The sequence below is a fragment of the Teleopsis dalmanni genome, chromosome 2 (genome assembly GCF_002237135.1).
Source record: "Teleopsis dalmanni isolate 2A chromosome 2, ASM223713v2, whole genome shotgun sequence".
In the NCBI taxonomy this organism is placed as follows: domain Eukaryota; kingdom Metazoa; phylum Arthropoda; class Insecta; order Diptera; family Diopsidae; genus Teleopsis; species Teleopsis dalmanni.
Window position 1 is genome coordinate 215531067 of NC_051847.1, and position 11783 is coordinate 215542849.

An 11783-nucleotide genomic window follows, 5' to 3' on the forward strand; every position below is an offset into this window, starting at 1 on the left:
ACAGCGACAGCGACAGCCACAGCGCATTTTCACTGAAATCGCTGTGTACAAAATACTCGAACTGGCAGACGTGCGCTTACATCCGACGAAACAAGTTCTGAAATTAACGTACACGGGCGGCTCTTAAGTTTGATATCAAAGCAAAGTATTTAGGCAAAATCACAAAAAGTTGAGATACGGTAAGGAGAAATAGTCAGACTACCTGAAGGAAACAACTGAGACTGAACTTGTCAAATTGTTTCTTTTTACTGTTTTTTTTTTTGCTGCTTTATTAACTGAATTGTGTTTTCGTAAAAAAAACAAAAACAAAAAAAAAGATATATATTAAAATGCAAATAAAAATTAAAAACGAGTTTTTGAAATTTCAGTTTGAACAACAGTGCAAATAAACTTATTCACATAAAAAAATATTCAAGGTGATTTCAACATAAAACGATTCTGAAAATAAAAATTATAAGATATAATCTTAATTTTCTTCATATATAAAAAAATGTGTTTTTCTATAAGTTCTGAACTTAACAATACAATAATCAAATCAAAACACACATGGTGAGGTGCTTGTAAATATATCAAAAATAATTTATTTTTGGCAACTGACTTCTTCAATTATTGTAGTTCAAAATAAAATAGAAAAACCTAAAAACAAAAAAAAAAAAATAAATTTTAGTTACAAAAATGGTTATATAAATGCTTGAAGATAGTATCATAAAATTTCCATATATCTAAAACTACGACTTCGCAAACTAACTGACTTTTTTCGCTTATAAAAACAAAGCACGTGATCATGTCTATTTCAATATTGACTGAGACTTTTAAGAGATCTAAAATATACTGCGTTCACTCTAAAACTGCTCTTCCTAACTAACATTCCACTACACTACATTTTACTCCGTACGTATCTAGTCTTAACTGAAGCTAAAACCTGCGAACTACCCACAACGCGTTTCAGACAGTAGCGGATTACCTCTTAGCACAGAAGCACAAGACAAACAAAACAAAAACAAAAAAAATATAGTTGCATGTATGTAAATATATTTCAGACAAGTCTATTCTCTAGATCTGTTGGTGTGTGTATACCATATATGAGATACATTTGTTTGTTAATTTAACCTTACACATTGCTGGGTGCGCTAAAGTGCTAGGCTATACATATACATTATACCATATATAAGTTTGTAAGTGTGTTGGTTAAGGTACTAAGCGCGTATGGTTGTGCTATGTTAGATAGTATAAATTCAGATAGTGCCAGTGGCGTTATGTAGATACATCACAAATTTATGTTTAAAAAAAAAGAGAAGCGTACTAGTACAATGTAAAGAGTTTATTTGACTATCTATAGAGGCATAGTCAGCATACAACACTACAAGTAGATCATATGACAGCATAGATGAAAAATATGTGATAGATATAATACAATAGCTTACTGAAATATATTGTAATAAATTAGAAAATACATCATGAATGCGATTAGAATATATATGTTTTTATTAAAAAAAACTTATGCTTATTTTACCAAATTTTATTTATATTATATATATACAGTCAAACTACTATAACTCTAACTTCTATAATTCGAAACTTCTGTATCTCGTACTAAATAGAGTGTAACAAGATTTAGAGCGCAAATTACATACAATTACAAAAAAATTCTTTAACGCGAAGTTTCTATAAGTCGAAGCTTTGTTTTGCAAAATGGTACTTCGAGTTAAGGAAGTTTGACTGCATACATATTAATATATATATGAAAATTATATTGGATTTTGTAAAATATTATTTACAAAAATGTGATTATCAGCTTAATCACAGTCCTATTACAACAAGTATTGAGATTTATATAGGCTCAAAGCTCATTAAGCTACTATTAAACTATGTTTCTCACCTTCTTAACCCCGTCTAATAAAAAAATCATTTGATGTCAAGCAGCAGCCTTAACAGTCTTGTTGGATCGACTGCTACCAGGTCCGCTAATATTTAAAAGTGGATATATTTCCAGGAAGTTGTTACTTTGTCTCAAGATATTCGGGCAGTGATGCAACAAGTGCTTAATCATATGTCTCATGGTCTCAATTCGACAGCTTTAATTCAAGTCTCTGCTTCAATAAACTTACACGAGTGTGTGCACCTATTAAACAATGAGCTGTAAGGACGGATGTCAGCATATTGATCATTAAATCTGATTTAATCTAAATTTTAATTTAAAGATATTTATCAAAAAGCCTTTGCTAGCCTTAAATTTGCTAGCCTTTGATCAATAATATACTGCAATAGCTGGGAAAGAAAGAATACAATTTTATAACAAACATTTAAAATGTTATAAGATTTAGGGTATTATGACAAGAAATTTATTAATTTATTTGGAAATAAATTCAATATCATTCCTATAACAATAACTATTTTAGATATCGTATGACTTCGAAATGCATTATTAAGTATTAAATATTTTATCTTATCATGTAATAGGTTTCTTAAGTAAATTTTATTCAAACCGTAGCTGTTGGGCTGCTAATTAGAATGAAATTCTTCCGAATTAAACTATTTAAAGCTGTATTATCAACTGGGTCCTTCTATTCTAAGTGGAAAATGAGCATTGTACTGAGGCACAAGTACCTTTAAGCATTCAATTTTCTACTTATTTATAATCAATATAAAGTACCTTTCAATTGTAACTTTATCTATTATCAAAACTAGCTTCGAAAGCAGTGCGACCCTTACTATAAATAATAGTCCCACCACTGTTTTGTATTAATAAAGAATTTGATTGAAATCAACTCAGAATTATGTTTTTTGTTTTGGTTGCTTTCAAAAGTATTTTGCTGGTCTATTCGTTTTTTAATTTTATACATTTTTAATGTTACTTTATTGTTGCACAAAAATAAAAAATAAAGAAAACACATAAATACGTTTAAATAAACGACAAAATGGAAAATAAACTAAATAAATAAAACAGATAGTAATAGAACGTTTCCCGATTTTCTTAAAATTAGGGCTCAAGAATGTAACGTTGATGTTATGTTATAAATTAATATTTATACAGATATATGTATATATAATCAAAGCTAAGCTAAAGCAATATTCTCATAATAGGGTATATTTAAAGATTATAATAAACGGATAGTTTTTTTCAGTCTGACAGAATTGCTAGTCTTGTCACTGTCCGCTTAAGAAAAAGTATCCACTTATAAGCAGATTAACTTCAAATTTGTAAAACCATAAACTTAGTTCTCTATGGGTAAACAAAAATTTAGAGTATTTGTTTAATTAGAAGACAAAAATCATCATAACGCACTTGATTATACAGCTCAAAAAGCTGTCGCTAATATCAGTGAATTAAAGTATGAGTTTCAGCAATAATCAGTTTGATAACTAGATTACTCTCCATCTGACTCCTTGCTGTTTTCATACCTCAATAAATTCTTATGTTAAAAATGATTTCCATCAAACGAAAATTTTATAACTTTCGTAGATTCGTAAATTGAAAGTTTGTTGCTAAAAAAAGTGATTTTAACGACTAAACATCTGTTTTTTTTAAGTCATACGGCGAACTCATTGTATGACTTAGTATTTAGTGAGGTTAGTTTGAATTCGATTGTAGTGACAGCTTCACTTAAGCACAAATAATAGTCCATTCTGATATCATAGATAATATTCAGTAGGAATTAATTCAATTTGTTGAGCAATGCGTTTATAGTCCCTTCACTCATAGCTCATTAAAGCTATGTTAACTCATATGCGTCACCTTTAAGGGTTTTTAAAGTTTACATTGATAGAGTACTCCAAAAAATCAAAATTTTTTCATCATTTTTATATAACAGTAACTTATGAATTATTTATTTATTATATATAAAATATGAGTACTAATATTTCTTAAGAATATAGCGAAAAATCTCTGTTTGAGTTGAGCTACGAACCCCTAACTTTACAAGACAAACTATAATTAGAAGTAAAAAACACAAATAAAAATATTAAAAAAATAAAAAATAAAAAAAAACGTTTAGTTGTTAAAAAATATGTTGAACATTTTCGTTGAGCATATCATGCCAGCGCTGAGAAACCAGACTATACACTATAATTTGATATTGAGCACGCCCTGGTAATGATTTGACGATTCGACCTACCGAACTAAACTAAATTGAACAGACTCAGCACAAACCGAATAAAAGCGCGAGGAGCGGAATTGAAGTTAATTAAACAAAGTGTGCTCCCATTTATTTCGATTGGAACTATAACTACTGGTATTGGTGGTGGTGGTGCTAGTGCTGGTGGTGGTGTGGTGTTCCGAAGTATTGGAGAGTCAGGCACTTGCTGGTCAGAGTCAAAGTAGTCAGTCAAAGCGAATGCAGTTACTGTTCGGGACTTGAATCAGTTTGTCGCGATACCAGAAACAGTTGATGAAATACAAAAAGTGCGTGTGATAAGGAATTCAGTTTTAATAAAGTATGTACAACAACAATAAACAAAATAATTGGATTGACTGACATTCAAGTATAGATGAATGGAAATATACTTTAATTTATAAATTATTTGCAAATAATTTATTTTTATTGTTGAAAAGCATTCAAAACCAGTAGACATGCAAAGTTGCCTTTGGTCAGACGTTGTAATGTAGAATCGACTAACTAGCGACTAACTAAACTATCGAGCGCGAAGTTAGCCCTGAAAGTTTATAAATACTAAATAGCTACAAGGACAACTCAATCACAATTATTGTATATTAAAATTTAATTTAATTTATAGAAAGTCCTTTTCATTAAGTTTATTTAGATATAAAAAAATTGATGACTGACAAAAAAATCGCTTAAAAGTATTTAATATTTATATATATTTAATATATATAAAATATTTAAATATACTTAGATATAAAAAAATTTAATTGAATTTTTGCAGTTTATATGAGTATTGTGTATGCCATATCATTAGTTCACATAACGTGTGTTTAATTAACTGCCTAATATGTTCGTCACATGATCGCTAAGTAAGGTATGACATCAGCTGACTTCATAAAACTTCCATTGCAATCTTCTATTTGTAATTGTTTTTGTATCAGAAAACAAAAAGTAAATTAAAACAAATATGAGTTTTTAATTATCACTAAATAAACAATAAAAAATTTCATATATGCAAATGCAGAGCAAGTACGTTGAAGGCATGCAAATATATACTTTTATAGCGACATTAAATGAGATGTTTTCTCATCAAAAACAACAAAAAAAAAATTTATAAAATAAAATTTATAATTTTTATTGTTATAAAAATTTTTAACATTTTTATCGCAATACACATAGATGTTCATAATTTTTTTTTTATTGTTATTAAAAATTTACTAAAATTCATGAAAGCACAAAGAGCAGATAAATTTTCATATTTATTCACATCATCATGTGGTCGAACTATTGTTAGAAAATTTTTTCCAAATATCAATTATGATCAATTAAATGTGTTAATTTCTTGCTTTGAAATATTTTCTAAAGAATCTCAAAATATTTGTTGTGATCTTACAGCTCGTATTTATTAGATACACCTAGAAAAGTAAGCAGTTGCTAAGTCAATTTTCTTAAACATCTTACGGGTACAAATATTTTGACGTATAAGTATATTATTTGATTCAACTATAATTATAAGCTTATAAGCATTTATCTGTTATAAGATATTGAAGAGGTTACAGAGGAGGTAGTTCTGACGCCACTAAAATCAAACAACCAACCTTAATTAATCATACATTTTCACCCATATACATAGAAGGTAGTTCAGCAAGTAGTTAAGGATTGAGGCAATGGATGAGCACAATTTCACTTTATAAAACCTGACGGGGAATTCTGTTTTATTTATTTTTCGTTTTTTTGAGAAAATTTAAGCTCTATTGATTTATGGCTCTACACTGCTGTAGTAGGAAGACCATTTTAAGGTAGCAAGACTTCGTTGAGGTAGCAAGATTGCTTCACCTGGACTGAGGTTATAGTCCTTATAGACCTTATTCTCATTTCTACTTTGCGCAGTTTTGTGATATGAATTAACCACAAAGAGCATGCTATTTGCCATCATAGGACATTTTTAGTGTAGTTATACAAAAGCTCTTCCTCCTCCCGACCTCTTTGTGCAGTTTACTTTTAATAAGTTTAATTTTAACCAATTGTTTTTTAATTTTTATTTTATTATTTCTATTTATTTCAATTATTTCTATTTATAACAGTAAATAGAAATATTATTCAAAAGAAATAATAATTAATTAAGTTTCATTCTGTACTATAACTAGCCTTTTCTAATTTACTAAGAAAATATAAAAAGTGAATCTAGTTTTAATTGCCACCCATGCATTCGTCACAGATCCATCACATATAGGATTAGACAATTGGTTCTGTTTTCTTTATTAAATATTACCTCGCACATAGTTTTGGACAAAGCGATTTCTGTTAGATTTTTCTAGTAGCATGAAAAAATATAAACAGTTTCCTTAGCTGGACAATTTCAGCACCATATTAATCTTCACATCCTATTATGAATATGTAGTTGTAATCCAGTAATTACATGAGTTCAACACTATCTATATGACTAGTGACGACTGCTATTGTGGAAGATATGTAGCAGAATTTATTTTTATCTTCAAAAAAAGTCTTCCAAATTGCAGGAAGAGCACATTAATAATTCTTTTACTGATTTTAATCGGAACTGAACAGATATTATTCCATTTTTTTCTGGAGAATACATATTGGACGCCGGTCGAACGATTGTTGACTAGTGGATTTTTCTTAATGTAAGAATTTAATTAACTAAATACGGAATTGATTTATTACTATTTATATCTTCAAAATTTTCTGTCTCAACAATTTTATTTAGTAATTCATTCCCTTCATCGTTATTAAAGAATATGTTTAATAATATATAATACGCTTAATACTTAAGTCTTATATCAAGTACAGGCGAACTGATTTCATACTGAAATATATGTTGTATAGTTTTTAAGCTTATTATATATTATAATAATAATATTATAATAATTTTTTATATTTTTATTAAATTAATGCAATGAATTTTATCTTTCAATTGTTACCTCAGCAATATCTCTAAACATTATTCTAGTTCATTTGCCTTGTTCTCTACTTGATAAGATAATTTGCAACATAAGTGTCTTAAGTAAGATTGAGAAATTTCTTATGAAGTGAATTTCATAAGTCAAAGATTGCTTAACACTGACGTCATTACTTACTATCATAATTTTTACGCTACATACATTCCAGTTTTAAGTAATTCATATATAGAAATTAAAAAGTATGGAATGTATATTTGACAATTGCAGAAGATTTTAGTTGTTTAAGTTGTTGTTGTTTCGGCCTGTTTCAAGCATAGGTACGTTGATTAATAAGTATTAGTATAGATGGCGCTCGGTGCTTCTACACATATATGTATATGGTATAAACGGTATTTTTCAAATTTAACACCTATATGTTATAAATCACTATGGGAAATAATTGTTTCGAGGCTTTAAATAAAATAACATCTGACTTTCTAATTTCGCATAAATCAAATTTTTCCTATCATTAGTAAATAAATTGCAATATTTGTTCTGATTTATGTTTTTTTGGACTTCAATTGATTTAAAGGAGAACTCATATATTTTAAGTTTTTATTTCTTTATTGCATTATATATCAATTGTACGAGTACGTGCGGGGCCCAGCAGTAGGTCATCAAATTTTTCGGTTCTCGGCTTTCAAGAATTTTTAAATTAATCATAGTATATGACTTTACTTTAGATAAGAAGAATGAAATATAAGTTCGAGTGTTGTACGTAAAAGGCAAACGACTATAAAATCTTAGAAGCGAAAGCAAAAAAAATATCTCTAGATTTTGTATTGAACTATCAAATATGTACTTATTTAGTTCTTAGAAAAAATAATCGAAATAGCGTTTATTAAACTTGTAATTAAAAATATGGTGTTATAATATTGTACCTACGTTTGGGACAATTATTTCTTATTAATTAATTATAATTATATTAGTAATACGCTGCTATGGTCTGGTAAAAGAAAAATATTGGAGAGAGTTATTAATTGAACTTTGAAATTAATTTCTATTAAATTTAATTAAATTATTATTATTTAATTTAATTAATGTATATTTTTAATTTTTTAAGGTTTTAAAAAACAGCCTTCAGTATGGGGGACATGTTCCGTAGTGAGGAGATGGCGCTATGCCAGATGTTCATACAACCTGAAGCGGCTTACACATCCGTTTCGGAGTTGGGTGAAACCGGTTGCGTGCAATTTCGCGATGTGAGTATTTTATATAGATAATTTTATAAACATGAATATTTACATTTTAAAATATATTTTTGTTTTTCAGTTGAACAATAATGTCAATGCTTTCCAACGTAAATTCGTCACGGAGGTGCGTCGTTGTGATGAACTCGAACGCAAAATACGTTACATTGAAGCCGAAATTAAAAAAGATGGCATTGTTTTAGCCGATATTATTGATGACATACCACGCGCACCCAATCCAAGAGAAATCATTGATTTGGAAGCTCACTTGGAGAAAACTGAGAATGAAATACTTGAATTGGCTCAAAATGAAGTGAATCTGAAGTCTAATTACTTAGAATTGACTGAATTGCGTAAAGTACTTGAGAATACGCAAGGTTTCTTCTCAGATCAAGAAGTGCTCAATTTGGACTCAAATTATCGTGCTCCTGGTGTTGATGACGCCACTGCTCAAAATCGTGGTCGTTTAGGTTTTGTTGCTGGTGTTATAAATCGTGAACGTGTTTTTGCATTTGAACGCATGTTATGGCGTATTTCACGTGGTAATGTTTTCTTAAGACGTTCCGATTTAGATGATCCCTTGAAAGATCCCACCACTGGTCATCCGATTTACAAAACCGTTTTCGTTGCTTTCTTCCAAGGTGAGCAATTGAAGAATCGTATCAAGAAAGTTTGCACTGGTTTTCATGCATCAATGTATCCATGTCCAAGTTCTCATACTGAACGTGAGGAAATGGTTAAAGGTGTACGTACACGTTTGGAAGATTTAAAATTGGTATTGAGTCAAACTGAAGATCATCGTAGTCGCGTTTTGGCCACTGTTTCTAAAAATTTGCCATCATGGTCAATTATGGTCAAGAAAATGAAAGCAATTTATCATACGCTCAACTTTTTCAATATGGATGTAACTAAGAAGTGCCTTATCGGCGAGTGCTGGGTACCGACGAAAGATTTGCCAGTTGTGCAAAAGGCACTTTCAGATGGCTCAGCTGCTGTGGGCAGTACTATACCGTCGTTTTTAAATGTTATTGAAACAAATGAACAACCACCAACATTTAATCGTACTAATAAATTTACACGGGGCTTCCAAAATTTGATTGATTCATATGGTGTTGCATCCTATCGTGAATGCAATCCAGCCTTATATACTTGTATTACTTTCCCATTCTTGTTTGCTGTTATGTTTGGTGATTTGGGCCATGGCATAGTACTCTTACTATTTGGCGGTTGGATGGTATTGAATGAGAAAAAATTATGTAGAACTCGTGGTGGTGAAATTTGGAATATATTCTTTGGAGGACGTTATATTATCTTGTTGATGGGCTTATTTGCTTGCTATACTGGCTTTATATACAATGATATTTTCTCCAAGTCAATGAACATATTCGGCTCTACATGGAAAATTCGTTATAATACATCTACCGTTTTAGAAAATCCGTCTTTACAAATGGATCCAAAATATGCAGCGTTTGGTGTTTATCCTATTGGTCTAGATCCCATTTGGCAAATGGCAGATAACAAAATTATTTTCCTCAATACATACAAAATGAAGCTGTCAATTATTATTGGTGTCTTGCACATGGTGTTTGGTGTTTGTATGTCTGTTGTGAATTTCGTCTATTTTAAACGTTTATCCAGCATTATTCTCGAATTCGTGCCACAAATACTCTTCCTCTGCTTACTCTTTGGTTACATGGTCTTTATGATGTTCTTCAAATGGGTTAGATATTCTGCTGCAGCGCCAATACAGGCAGATACACCTGGCTGTGCACCATCAGTATTGATTATGTTTATCAACATGATGTTGTTCAAACCATCACCAAAAGTAGCAGGCTGCGATACAAATATGTTTGAAGGACAGCCTGATGTGGAGAAGCTTTTCGTTTTAGTGGCTTTAATTTGCATTCCATGGATGTTATTGGGCAAACCGCTATACATTAAATTTACACGCAAGAATAAAGTTCATGTAAGTAACAAATAACCGATTAATTGATAGATACGCATATTATAATAAATTTTGTATTAATGTAGGCCAAACACAATGGAGAATTAACTGCCAATATAGAACTCTCAGATGGTGAAACCCCATTACCAACGTTGAGTGCCGAAAGTCATGAAAGTAGTGGTGGCGGTGCTCATGGTCATGACGATGAGCCCATGAGTGAAATTTTCATCCATCAAGCAATACACACAATCGAATATGTGCTCAGTACTATTTCTCACACAGCTTCCTATTTACGTTTGTGGGCTTTATCCTTGGCGCACGCACGTAAGTTATATATAATATTTCCACTACAATTGTTTATTCAATAAATCATATATTTTGTTTACTTATGTTTGTAGAATTATCTGAAGTATTGTGGAACATGGTACTTTCTCTGGGTCTAAAGATGCATGGCTTTCCTGGCGCTGTAGCTTTGTTCTTTATTTTCGGTGCTTGGGTTTTATTCACTTTGGCTATAATGGTCATGATGGAAGGCCTTTCAGCTTTCTTACACACACTGCGTTTGCATTGGTAAGTAATGCATATGTTATAAATATTTTATAAAAATATGCTATGCTATAATAATTTTTTTACAACTCATATTTTTCAGGGTGGAATTCATGAGCAAATTCTATGAAGGATTGGGTTATTCATTCCAACCATTTAGCTTCAAAACCATTCTGGATAGTGAAGATGAAGAATAGATAAATTATGTGTCAATGTCTCAATTATTTTATCATTCTTTTATTATTTCAGTATTGTGGTACTCTTCCCACATATTTTATTAATATTATTATTATTATTATTGTTTCTTATTATGTTGAAAAGTTACGTTTGTTAAACTTGTTAAATTTGCATCGAATTATTCGTCCATTTTATTGTAGAAATTGTATACAAATTTTTATGATATTATCTTGATATAAAAGTATTTTTGTTCAGAAATATATTTTTAAAATAACATTAATAAAATAATAACAAATTTATGAAGAGAACAGCAAAATAATGTTTCTATTATATATAATATGTAAAACATTTCACATGTAACAATTTGATTAGATGATATATACAAAAGAATATTTTTTATCTTCATTGGAGTGCATATAGCTGATAAAATAATGATTCTTAAATGCAGTGCTATAATTTATTTTAACAACAATATATTAATTATGACATAGGTATATATTTGTATGCTGATTGGTTATATATCCCAAACCATTGTCATAAACGACAAAGTTTTATGCCCAACTCACTACAGAGTTTTCTAGTTCGCAAAGATGGTTTCACCAGAACTGTCTTCTATAAGAACGAAGAACTTTCAAGATAACAACAACAAATATATCAATTTACCGGAAATTTTAGAGCATTTCCGTAGAAAAACTTTTAATTCACAGTGAATGAGGATGTTCTGTTTGAATAAAAGCAACAGTTCTTGAATTATAGACCTCACTTCATCTTTCCTATATTTTTAATTTATTATTTAATCCTTTTATTCCTAGGTGGAACAGAGGGCCGTAACAAATAGTTTCCATTGAACTCTATCTAATGC

At 29.9% G+C, this 11783-nt stretch overlaps 2 protein-coding genes across 3 annotated transcripts in view; both read left to right on the forward strand.

The window, feature by feature from the left end:
• Positions 1 to 56: 56 nt before the first annotated feature.
• Positions 57 to 11233, forward strand: LOC119678522 (V-type proton ATPase 116 kDa subunit a1-like). Of its 2 annotated transcripts, none has more exons than XM_038090386.1 (6): positions 57 to 179; positions 8127 to 8265; positions 8336 to 10219; positions 10285 to 10522; positions 10597 to 10768; positions 10848 to 11233. In XM_038090386.1, the coding sequence occupies exons 2-6, from the start codon at positions 8149 to 8151 to the stop codon at positions 10939 to 10941; spliced, it is 2505 nt and encodes an 834-aa protein (XP_037946314.1). In that variant the 5' UTR covers positions 57 to 179; positions 8127 to 8148; the 3' UTR covers positions 10942 to 11233. The 2 variants fall into 2 exon arrangements, with proteins under 2 accessions (XP_037946314.1, XP_037946316.1); XM_038090388.1 differs by lacking the exon at positions 57 to 179 and adding an exon at positions 4335 to 4434.
• A 278-nt stretch (positions 11234 to 11511) lies between these two features.
• LOC119676720 (mothers against decapentaplegic homolog 6-like) overlaps positions 11512 to 11783 on the forward strand; it is a 1867-nt gene continuing 1595 nt past the window's right edge. Inside the window, exon 1 of the mRNA XM_038087976.1 lies at positions 11512 to 11605. Coding sequence (XP_037943904.1) covers positions 11512 to 11605 — 94 coding nt within the window. The remainder of the gene's footprint in view (positions 11606 to 11783) is intronic.

Bases quoted from the DNA above. Each gene is read 5' to 3' on its own strand.
- LOC119678522 (XM_038090386.1), top strand. From the start codon at position 8,149: ATGGGGGACATGTTCCGTAGTGAGGAGATGGCGCTATGCCAGATGTTC. The intron at 8,266-8,335 runs GTGAGTATTTTA...TTTGTTTTTCAG, and splicing joins GTTGCGTGCAATTTCGCGAT to TTGAACAATAATGTCAATGC. The intron at 10,220-10,284 runs GTAAGTAACAAA...GTATTAATGTAG, and splicing joins CACGCAAGAATAAAGTTCAT to GCCAAACACAATGGAGAATT.